General features: G+C 45.2%; 1 protein-coding gene across 7 annotated transcripts in view; it reads left to right on the top strand.

Annotated features, from left to right (window-relative positions):
* The window catches only part of Kif13a (kinesin family member 13A), a 179,550-nt gene that overhangs the window by 165,200 nt on the left and 2,288 nt on the right, over positions 1 to 12,062 (top strand). For 2 of the 7 annotated variants that reach the window (XM_029547707.1, XM_029547708.1), the window contains 4 exons: positions 1,909 to 2,060; positions 2,580 to 2,684; positions 3,060 to 3,101; positions 10,735 to 11,526. In XM_029547707.1, the coding sequence (XP_029403567.1) occupies positions 1,909 to 2,060; positions 2,580 to 2,684; positions 3,060 to 3,101; positions 10,735 to 11,526 (1,091 nt within the window). The remainder of the gene's footprint in view (positions 1 to 1,908; positions 2,061 to 2,579; positions 2,685 to 3,059; positions 3,102 to 10,734; positions 11,527 to 12,062) is intronic. The other 5 variants (XM_029547710.1, XM_029547709.1, XM_021216077.2 and 2 more) reach the window with 3 other exon arrangements.

The raw sequence follows: 12,062 nt of genomic DNA, 5'->3' as shown, positions 1-12,062 counted from the left end.
TCGTGTTCTGACCTTGTTCTGAGACATACGTGATTCTCATTCAATTTTCTTAACCAGAGGAGTATTTAACCTATCTCATCTTTTTTTTTTTTTTTACACTCAAATGTTTGAAGGAAACTTGAGTCCAACACCTGTCACAGGGTCATGAATGAAAGCAGAAATGAATTAGATCAGGGGCATCATTATTATGTAAACACACAGTCTCCCCGTGCAGTAGAGAGACCCACAGTCGATAGAAACAGGAATCAATGAATAGCTTCTGTCTTACGCTTTACCAAGAATCAAGACTCAGTTAGCAAGAACTGAGAAGAGAACAGAAGGAGACAGAGGCCAAACAAGGCATGAGATCAGTATAGTCTTACATAGCCACATAGCCCAAGGAAAAGGGGACCGAAGATAAAATGTACATAATATTCATTCGCTGAATATATCTCGTGAGCTTCCATTTGCCTTTAAAATAGAACCATGGGAGCTGGGCGTGGTGGCGCATGCCTTTAATCCAGACAGTTGGGCTGATCTCACAGTTTGAGCCCAGCCTGGACTACAGGACTACACAGAAAAGCCCTGTCTTGAAGGAGGATGGTTGGAAATATACATACATCATTGTGTGTGTGTGTGTGTGTGTGTGTGTGTGTGTGTGTGTACACAGAAATATATATATTCCACAATGGAAATAATATATAGCAAATACAACATTCAGTGATAAATGTCAGAATATACACGAAGATTATAAAGATCTTAGGAATTCAGAGGTGGAAAGTCAGTGTGAGCTGGAATTCGTCTGATGAGAGGAGCTTTAGCTGGATCTTGCAAAGAGTGGAGGGGCTGGGGAGGCAGCTTGGTGGTTAGAGCACAGGCGCTATCGCAGAAGACCCAGGTTTGATTCCCAGCACCAACGTGGCTCCTTAAAACCATTTAAAACTCCAATCCCCAGGGATCTGACACCCTTTTCTGACCTCCCTGGGCATCAGACATGCATATTGTACATGGACATACATGCAGATAAAAGCACCCATGTGCGTAAAATAGATAAATCCGAATTTTTTTTAGAAAGGAGGTTTGGTTTCTTATTGCTGATTATTTCTCACCCCGCGGCCCTTTAATACTTCTTAATGTCTATAGGTTTTATTGACTATTTTATTATTGCATTTATTTCACTTATATTGCGTAAGTGTGAGGGAGTTGGGGGGGTGTATGTCACAGCACACATGTAGAGGTTGTAGGACAATTTGGGGGAGTCAGTTCTCTCTTTCCACCATGTGGATTAAAATCCACTCAGGTTGTCAGGTTTGGTAGCCTACCTCCTTAGCCGTCTCTCTAACCTGATTACTCCCTCGTCCCTCAGCTGATGGGAGGCTGAACTAAATGCTCGCATACGCACACTGGTTTTGCTGTTGTATCTGATAGCACCATGGCTGGGGGGTGCTTACTTCCCATCGCTAGGACAAACTGCCTGAGAAAAACGCACTTGAGAAAGGTTTGTTTGGACTCGTGACTTCAAAGGTTTTGATCAAGGGGTCAGCTTGCTTCATGCTTTGGAGCAGAGGCATAGCGGAACATCAGAGCGGTAAGGGTGACGGTGAATGCGTCACACCTCAAGAAAGAAGGGAGGGGGCTGGAGAGATGGTTCAGCTGTTAAATATAAGAAAGAAGGGAGAAAGGAGAATATCTGGACAAAAGCTCACCATTCAGAGGCATACTTCTAGTGACCCTGCTTCCTCCAGCTCAGCCCAGTCAGCCGTGAATTCATCAACATCTGTCTGTGCTGATGAGGCCAGCCCCCTCGTGATGCGATCAGTATAAAGTGGAATTGAGCTGGGGACCAAGCCTAGGTGATGGCTTGGCTCCCTGTGTGCCTGCGACTATGGTCCGCTATCTGAAAACTCACGCCCTCTTTGTATTCCCCAGGTTGTCCATCAGAGAATCCTCATGCCTTAACAATCAGCCCTTTTAAAGCGTTCTCTCCTCAGCCACCAAAGTTCTTCAAACCCCTCATGCCTGTAAAAGAGGAGCATAAGAAAAGGATGGCCCTGGAAGCCAGACCTCTCCTAAGCCAAGAGGTAAATGCTTGACTTCTCTCTACTGTGTGGGACTGCTTGGAGTGATGCAGTCTTCAGAGAGCAGTGGTTTGCAGTCGCGTGTTGGATGCTGCATGGGATCATGCATGCGTTAAATCATCGCTCTGTGAAGCCCCTTTTCGGAAGCCTTTCTCTCAAGCGTGCAGGGCTGCAGCAGGAGGTTTTGATTATTGTTGCCACGGTTGGCTTCTCTGTAGCAATGACGTTTTGGTCTTTTGTATCCTTCCAGAGAAAAGGAGGTGCCCGATAGGCATTTTGAAACTGTAACAGACCTTTATGTGTCCCCTTGTTGATAAAACTAACGTCTTGCCTTGCCAGAGTATGTGCACACCAGTCAGATTTTACCTGTAGTTTAACTCTGACCTGTAACATTGGCTGCTGTGTCTCTCACATGTAATAAAAGTGTTGTTGTTGCTCTTTCTAACATGCATGTACTTGGTAGACATGTTGGCCGTGACCATCTCCTGTGTGTGATGCATCTGTGTGTCTTAACCTTTGCAGAGCATGCCTCCATCCCAGGCACATAACCCTGGCTGCATTGTAACCCCAGGAAGCAATGGCAGCAGCATGCCAGTAGAACCCAGTAGCAAACCCGAGAAGAAGATTGTAAGTTCTGGAATGTTTCTATCATATCACCTGGTGGTGGGTCGGAAGCCCTTTCCCAACCCGCCTTCCAAATGCTTTCAAGAAATTAAGACATGTGCTGAGTCCTGACTTTACAAATGAAGTGTGGCTCTTGGTAATACCGTATTTTTGCATGAATGCAACCTTGAACTGTGATTTTTTTTCACTCATTTTCTCTCTCTTTCTCTCTCTCTGAGTGTTCTATTTTATTTAACTCATTTCCACATCATCTTAAGTTTCATAGCTAGTGGGGGGAAGCACCTTTGATGGCTCTGGTCATTATAAAGAAAAGTGTAACAGCAAGATCAGTTTAACTAATACCAAAATCTCTCTAATGCGTCTATACACATTGCCCAGATTCTGAAGTTAATCTACCTAGAGGAATTGCATTTACTTGGCGTAAGTAATCCCGCATTTAGTTGTGGGTGTGTTTGAAAGCTTTCTTGTGTGGCTGCTACCAAGCTATCTGTGTAGTTTGTAGCTGCTCTGCCCCGGTCATCCTCCTTCCTCATCTCCATCCCTCAGGCACCAGCAGCTTCTGTTTACCTACCTGACAAAACACGTTCCAACCTGGTTGTTCTTAGCCTGGCTTTTAGAGTGGCGAATCTGTGTTACTCAGCACAAGTAAGATAGACCTCTGCCTGCAAAACCTTAGTCTCCAGCATGGTTCCAAAGCTGCACGTTCCAGGTGCTGCTGGGGGGGGGTGGGGGAGGGGAGCTGGGCGGCACATATGTGAGATCAAAAGTTCAAGACCAGCCTGGGCTGTAGAGTGAACAGTCTCCAAATAGATGAACAAAATGAAACAAAACATCTGAAATGCCAATTTTCAAACACCATGGTCCCTGGTTACTTTTCATTATAAGATATACCTCAATTTAAAACCTTTTAAAAAAAAAAAAAAAACTGTAGGTTTGGAAGTCTGGGAAGAATCGTGTGATGTGATTTCATGGTTTTCATTCTCCTGTGCCTTCCTAGGCTTGAGGAGGGGGAAACCCAGCCTGGGCAAGAGGAGGCTGCTGCCTATGACCCGCTGCCTTGAGCAGTGTGGGGAGTCTCGTTCCCAGCCCAACAGTGTCAGGCCCATTCCCAGGGTCAGGCCCACTCACGGTGCATCAGTGTGAGACCCTTAGCTGTGCCCCGCACTGTGCAGACACTAACCGCATCTTCAGTTGATGCTGCAGCGGGCCGCTCATCTGCATTCAGCTGATGCTGCAGCGGGCTGCTCATCTGCATTCAGAGAGGCAGCTAGATCATGAAGCAGTGACTACATTCCTAACAGAGGGGCGGCAGAGCGGGCATTCCCTTCCTTAGCCACTCCTGTTCCTACGTTCTGTTGGCCTGCTCTAGTGCCTCATGGGGAAGAGGGTACCATGCCAGAGGCTGTTCCTTCACCTGCGTGGATGTTAAAGAGCCATCCCCGCTTAACCTCACCATCCTCTCTCTGAGTGTAGAAAATCACTGGGTGCACTAAAAGGGCCGTGCCTTTACCCCTCAGGATGTGTGACTGATAGAGCCATTTCTTTTGCTCCAATACCCTCCAGAAGCTGCCAGGAGCATCTTCTAGTGCTCTCCAGCACACCGATGTGCAGGTCACACAGTTTGCCCCACGGTTACTCTCTTGCCTTTCCTTTAAAGAGCTTAGCACGAAGCCCATCTCAGCAGGCAGAGTAGAGGACCGCACCAGATTCTTTTGACCCAAGACATCTCAAGCAGTACTTGGGCACTATGAGACCAAATGCATCCTCTGCCACTGCTGAGCAGGGTTGAATGGTATCTTTTTGTTGAGGGAACCTGACTTGAGAAGGCTGCCTCTGCTGGCCTTCGAGGCACAACTGCTGCGCATGCCTACTGCGCATGCGCACTGCGCCTGGGGCTGGTGCACTGTGTTCTTTTTGGCAGTTCTTCTGGAATGTTTTTGTATTCTAAGTGGCTCGCTTGTTTGAACTGAGGCTTTTATTTTCTTGGGGAAGCTTTCATTTTATTTCCCCTCTCATAAATTAACATGAGCTATTCCCTTCCTTTTTGTCGTGTTGTTTTATTTTGTTCTTTTGTTTTCTGAGACAGAGTCTCAGTATGGAGCCCAGAATGGCCTTTAACTTGCAATCCTCCTGCCTCGGCCACTTGAGTACAGGATGGCAGGCTTATGCCACCAAACTTGACTATGTCTGACTCTTGTAGCTTGTGTCTGATCACTTAAAACGATATACAGGCATATGCCTTATCCTGTATAAATAAGATTAAACCAAACCAAACCAAAACAAAACGGCATCTTTTCCCCAGTCTTTTCTTTTTATCCCACACTGCAGTACAGGGTTTTGGACCCAGGACTTCTGCCAGGCAAGCTCTCTGTCCCTGAGCCATATCCTTAATGCTTTTTTTTTTTTTTTTTTTTAATTGTTTTGAAACAAATTCTTGCTAAGTTTCCCAGGCTGTCTCACTGTGTAGCCCAGGCAGACCCCAGATTTACAGTTCTCTTGCCACAGCCTCCCAAGTAGTAGGGGTATCACATGGGCACCACTACGAGAAGCTGTGAGCTTGTCTTTCCTTAAGCCATGAGGCCTAGGGAATAAGAATAAGAAAGTCAACCTTTTCCCCTGTACCCACGATTCCTATCTCTGGTCTCGCATAGGCAGCATGGCTTTCCCCTCTTCTTTCACTGAAGAAACAAAGGTCTGGGATGATTGAGCAGTTTGCCCCAAGTCCTGGTTACTGGAAGCATAAGACAGAGGTCCCCCCGCTCTGCCTCAGAGCCCCGGGGAAAATGCATAGCCGTGCTGGGAGCCATTTCTGGTAACCCTCCACAAGCTGACTATAGTGGCCACAGAAATTACATTCCCTGTGGGATGCTGCCTACCAAGAGTCACTGATTTAAGGATGGGCTTTGGTCCCTCTCTTTAAAAAAAATCAAAGTGTTTTGTCTATGGATAACTATCACCTTCATAAGTTAAATGAGGCAAAAATAAATAAATGCGCAAAGAAGGGAGCTTCAGAGAAGCCAAGAGTTTGACCCCGTGTTCTACCTTTGGGTCAGGTTGTAAGGGTTGTAACTTTTTTGGCTCTTAAGCCGTCTGTAGGAAGGGATTCAGTTCAGTGTCCTTTAATATTTGCTGTTAAATGAGCACACTTTGCTATATGCTATTTAACTAAAGTCCCCACACTGTGCACTGTGAGCCAGAAACCTTTTTTTTTTCCTCCTTGAAAGTGTTTCTCAAGCAAACTTTTAGTCTCCTTTTAAATGTTAGAAAACATTGAATACTTACTGAGGATTTTGGTTTTATTTCCTGGCATAAGTTGTCCTTATCCGGTTAGCCTGATTCCTATCTATCTATCTATCTATCTATCTATCTATCTATCTATCTATCTCCTAGAGTTCATGGATGCTTCAGGTTTCCCAGGTCATTCTCAGCCTTTAGGAATAATTTTTACTTCCCAAGTTTGCTACATTCCTATCCATTTCTACACATTAAACTAATGGTCACTTATGTCATCTGGCAAACAATATTTTAGAAAGATGCAAGTCCCCAGAACCTTAATCCTCATTTGCAAAATTGCTTTTTCTTGTACAACAAAAAAATTTTTTTAGTGACCAATTATATTGGGTATTCTTGGGCTTGGAAAATTACAGTATTTTTTTAAGCTTAAATTTAAAAAGAGGAGTAGTAAAACTTGAAATTCAACTTTCAGTCTAAGTATAATGAATACAAAAATCTAAAAACATGGGAAAGAGTGGGTGATTGTGATGATCTGTCCAGCCTCTGGTTTTTTGGTTGTTGTTTTGTTTTGTTTTTGTTTTTTATCAACATCACAGCCCAGAGGAAGAATATGTCATCCCATATACATGGCTTTTTTTTTGGTTTTGCTTGCTTTATGTCTTCATAATGTTAGTGAGCAAACTCAGTGCCTTGCATGTGCTGACGACTCCTTTACCAAGAGAGCTACACTCCTCCCAGCCTGTACTGGTCACTTTTCTGTTGCTATGATAAAAAACCAAGACCAAGGGAACTTATAAAAGAAAGTGTTTACTTGGTCTTACAGATTTAGAGAGTTAGGATCCATACCAGCAAGACCAGACTGATGGGCAGGAAGAGCTGAGAGCTTACATCCCAGACCCCAGGCATGAGGTAGAGAGAACTAGCTTCAGATGTCATGAGTTTTTTGAAACCTCGGCATTGGCCCCTGGAGACATACCTACCTCCTCCACAAAGCCACACCCCCAGTCCTTCCCACACAGTCTCACCAATTGAGGACCAGGTGTTCAGTCAAATGAACCTGTGGGGACCGTTGTCACTCAAACTACAACATGGCTGTTTTCAAACTACAAAGTCATTCAAACTACAACCACCGGTTTTTAAAATACAAATGTATGACATTGATTTAGTTGTGTGTGCAAGCCTGTGTGTGGTGTGCACATGCCACAGCACGTGTGTGGAGATGAGAGGACAACCTGCAGGGATTAGTTCTTTCTCCACCTTGTGCAACCCAGGGATTGAACTTAGGTCCTCAGGCTTGGCAGCAAGCACCTTTACCCACTTAGCCAAATCACTGGCCCTACTTTGAAAGAAAGAAAAACAGACTGGAAGGAAGGAAGGAAGGAAGGAAGGAAGGAAGGAAGGAAGGAAGGAAGGAAGATAGGAAGTAGGGAAGGAAGTTACCTAATTTTAAAAGCATCTAACAATTGGGATACAAGGGCAATAGCTGAGTCTGATGGCACATACCTTTAATCTCTTCCTTGGGGAAGTAGAGTCAGGCTGATCTCCACGAGTTCAAGACCAACCTGGTCTATGTAGCAATTTCAGGCCAGCCAGGGCTAGGGCTAGACAGTCAAACTTGTCTCAAAAGAAAACAAACAAAAAAAGATACAAGGGCAAAATGATTGAAATTAACAAAAAATTTTGTTTTGTTAATTTCAAAAACTTTTATCATGTGGTATTTGATACTTATCTTTAAGACTGGTAATTTTTTCAAGTAATTTATACTCATTTTTATTGTTTGTTTTTGTTTTTTCTTTTTTTAAATTTTAAATTCCTTTTTTAAATTTTTTTTTAAGATTTATTTATTTATTATATGTAAGTACACTGTAGCTGTCTTCAGACACTTCAGAAGAGGGCGTCAGATCTTGTTATGGGTGGTTGTGAGCCACCATGTGGTTGCTGAGATTTGAACTCCGGACCTTCGGAAGAGCAGTCGGGTGCTCTTACCCACTGAGCCATCTCACCAGCCCTTGTTTTTTCGAGACAGGGTTTCTCTCTGTAGCCCTGGCTGTCCTGGAACTCACTCTGTAGACCAGGCTGGCCTCGAACTCAGAAATCCGCCTGCCTCTGCCTCCCAAGTGCTGTGATTAAAGGCGTGCGCCACCACCGCCTGGCTTACGCTCACTTTTCCTTTCTTTGGAAGGGTCTTAAGATTAAACTGAGGGCCTTGTGTGCTCTAAGCATGTGTCACTGAGTGCACCTCCTACTAAATGCTTTAAGCCTTAAAAATTGATTTGCAAGTTGAAGCAGCAATAGAGAGTATTAATTTTTGTTTTTGAACCAGAGTTTCATGTAGTCCAGGCTGGTCTCGAACTCACGATGTAGCCCAGGCTGATTTCAGATTCCCTGTCTAACTGAGGATGACCTTTTACCCCTGATCTTCTAACCTCCAGGCCTCTGAGTGCTCCGTAGGTATGTGCCACCTTTATGCAGGTCAGGCTTTAAGCCTGATTTATGCAATGCTGGAGATCTATGCTCGGCCCCACTCTATCAACTGAGCTCTCTCCCCAGCCCTATTAAACTATTTCTGAGGTATTTAAGTCTTGTAAAATTATGAGATACAAAAGAAAACATTATTATAAAATCCAACAGATGAAGTTTGTATTTATTTATGAATAGCTGTCTGCCACATTTTTTGCTACCTCCCCTTTTCCTTCTCTAAATAATAGATCCACCACCTATGCATTCTTAATGAGGGAGGTGGACGTTTGGGTTCTAGCTCTCTACAGTTATCTAGTTGTTAAGGTTGCGGTGACTTTTTGAGGAAATAGGGCTATTTTTGAGGTTTCTAAGTTAGAGTTCAGGACTGTCCTTAGAACAAGGTCTCAAAGGCGTTAAGGGAAAAACCATGAAGCCATGTTCCTTATCACTCAGCGTCAGTATTCCCAACCCTCAGGACAAAGGCAGACATTCAGAAAGAGCTTGTTGGTTAGTCCTTAAATAAAAATCATGTCTTAATTTTTGCATGATGGGCGGGGTTGCTCACACCTGTAATCTTGGCATTCAGGAGGCTAAGGCAAGAGGACTGCAGCAGTGCCAAAGCCAGGGGTGGGCTACATAGTGATGTCTAGGACTGGAGAGATGGCTCAGCGGTTAAGAGCACTGACTACTCTTGTAAAGGTCTTGAGTTCAAATCCCAGCAACCACATGATGGCTCACAACCATCCATAATGAGATCTGATACCCTCTTCTGGAGTGTCTGAAGACAGCTACAGTGTACTTACATATAATAATAAATAAATCTTAAAAAAAAAAAAAGAATAGTGATTTCTAGGTCAGTCTGGCAAGAAAGTAAGACCTAGTTTCAAAAAAACTAAGTGTATGTACATTTTTTAAATAAAAGTGATATCTGTTGGATTTGGGGGTATGTAGGAGATTAGTTTAAAATTATTTTTAAAAGTGTCAGTTATTTTTCTACCTCATATACAAAAGTACCAGGCTGGCACGGAGGCTCAACAAGTGAGGTTCAGGCTGTCAAGGCTGACAGCATGAGTTTGATCCCTGTGACTCACTGCAGAAGAGAAAACCAACTTCCTCAAGTTGTCCTTTGACCTCCATACATGTGCTGAGACATACAAGTGCAAGCATACTGTCTACATACATACATGCATGCATAAATACATACATACATGCATGCATAAATATATCCATAGATATATAAATCAGTTAATAAATGATGCTTTTTAAAATATCATTAACAATAGCTGTAAAATACCGGGCTGGAGAGACGGTTCAGTAGTTCAGAACACTTGTGGCTGTTCTGGGAGACCCAAGTTCAGTTCCCGTATGGAGGCTCACACCCATCCATGACCCCAGTCCCAGGGCAATCAGCGTCTCTTCTGGCCTCCCCAGGCAGCAAGCACTCACAAGGTATACAGACATACTTGCAGGCGTACATACACTCATACAATGTGAAATCAATAGATTTAAACAAACAAATTTTAAATATTTATAAAAAGCATTTTTAAAACCAAATAAATGTATCACTCGCTGGTAGAGACTGAGTTGATACTTTCGAATTTACCCCAGTCTTTGCCAAGTTCCCAACTATGTAACGCTGGAGAACTCTCTTTATCTCCACTCTCTATCTTCCTTGGGTTCCAGCCAAACCTCTATCTGCTTCTCATAGACCAAGGGAAGCAGTAATTGATGAGCTGTTAGCATGTTGCAGTGGTGCAGTATTTAGTGCAACGCTAGGTGCAGAGTTCTGGGCCTTTCACCAGCCTCAAAACACTTCAGAAATAGTCCCAGATGACCTGAATCTCTGCACTCCGCTTCGGTAGGTTAAAGATGGTCAGAGGAAACCAAGAAGCCCACTCCCCTGCCTCGGGCCATGCCTCTGCCTCCCTGGCTGAGGAGGATGTGTGCCCTTCAGTCCAGTTCCTTAGATGGCCTGCAGATGAGTGTTGAGTGAACCCGGAAGAAATAAACGCGGCCCTCCTAGGCAACAGTGTGTTCCTAAGCACCAGTCTCTGAGAATAAGATAACTTACTGCCACAGATGACAAGAGCTGACCAGACTTAAGAAAGAGAGGCTGGGTCTGGTGGTACATACCCATAATTCCCTGTTCTGAGACGTAGAGGGAGGAGCATCCGGCAGTCAAGGATTATCCCCCTAACAGTTTCAAAGCCAGCCATGAACTACATAAAACAAACAGAAAGAAAGAGGGGGGGGGGGAAGGAAGGTGGGCACGGGATGCCTTTCCTAGCAGAGTGAAGTATGTCTCAATCAGACTGTCGCTCTAAGGAGCTAATGGCTGGCTCTGGCTTCCTTTCTGTAGGACTCGGAAGAGGAGGAAAATGAGCTGGAAGTTCTCAGCAGGAAGCTGAGGGATGCACAGCCTTATGTGCCCGTGGAGTTCGCTGACTTCAGTGTTTACAATGCCAGCTTGGAGAACAGGGAGTGGTCATCTTCTAAAGCGGACCTGACAGACTCGAGAGCCTTGGAGAAAGCAGTGTCCCGTAGCCCTACCACCAGCAGCCTCACCAGTGGCTACTTCTCCCACAGTGCCTCCAATGCTACTCTGTCAGATATGGCAGTCCCTTCCAGCGACAGCTCAGACCAGCTCGCCGTCTCGACAAAGGAGGTCGAGTGTGCCGAGCCCCCGGGACCATCACTTGCACCTGACGTCCGACCAGCCTCGAATCAAGAGCTCACAGAAGTAGGAAGAGACTCAGAGAAGGATGAATCAATCGCCGTGCCGCTCGAGGAAAACAGTGCCTTACCCAAGGGGACCCCATCACCCCAGAGCAGCCCTGAGGAAAATTCCAGAATGCCATGCAGGACTGCTTCATGTTCGGAACTGGATGCCGGCCCCAGCAAAGATGGCCACCAAGCCAGAGAATTCTGTCCCGGAGAGGTGACAATAGAACACACTACAAACATTTTGGAGGACCACTCCTTCACAGAGTTCATGGGTGTGTCTGACGGCAAAGACTTTGACGGTTTGGCAGATTGTTCTGTAGGGGAGCCCTCCAGTCAGAGGGCTCTAACAAACGAAACGGACCATAAAGGTATCCCAGAAGGACCTCCGGATGCTGACCGGCTGCATCCCAAAATAGAGAATGACCAGGTAATTACTCCCAGAGGCAGCCGTTTTCGGTCCCACGTTCTCAGCACAGCTCGCGGGACACCAGCCCACCAGAAGCTTCTCGTCACAGTGAGATTTGCAGGAGAGCTTCATGTGATGTCCGTAGTTAGCAAAACGGGTCCGCTGTAGCGCAAGCTCAGCCGTGCTGTTCAGCTGCTGGGGGAGAAAGGCTCTGCTGTGGGAGTCACGGCAGACGCGTAGTTGTTGGTTTTTGTTGCTGCTGCTGCTTTCCTTGGAACATAGGTCGGTTGACAGACGAGTCAGTGTGAGACTCAGGTGGATGAGGAGCGGTTGGTCCTCTCCGGTGTTTGATTTTTGGCTAACTCAAAGCAGTCTGGTCTAGCATCTACCAAAGTTCATCCAACTCGTGATTCCTCTGCTTATTATAGGCTCCACTAGTTTCGAATCACGAGGACCTGAGTTCAGGTCTACCACGCCCACGTAAAAGCCAAGAGTAGTGGTTTGCCTCTGGCGCTCCAGATCTTGGCAGGGAGGCGGAGGTGAGCAGAGAGACGCAT

Source organism: Mus pahari, chromosome 16, assembly GCF_900095145.1.
Source record: "Mus pahari chromosome 16, PAHARI_EIJ_v1.1, whole genome shotgun sequence".
NCBI classification, from domain to species: Eukaryota; Metazoa; Chordata; class Mammalia; order Rodentia; family Muridae; genus Mus; species Mus pahari.
The sequence above is the reverse complement of the archived record's forward strand: the minus strand, read 5'-3'. Positions and strand labels throughout refer to the sequence as shown.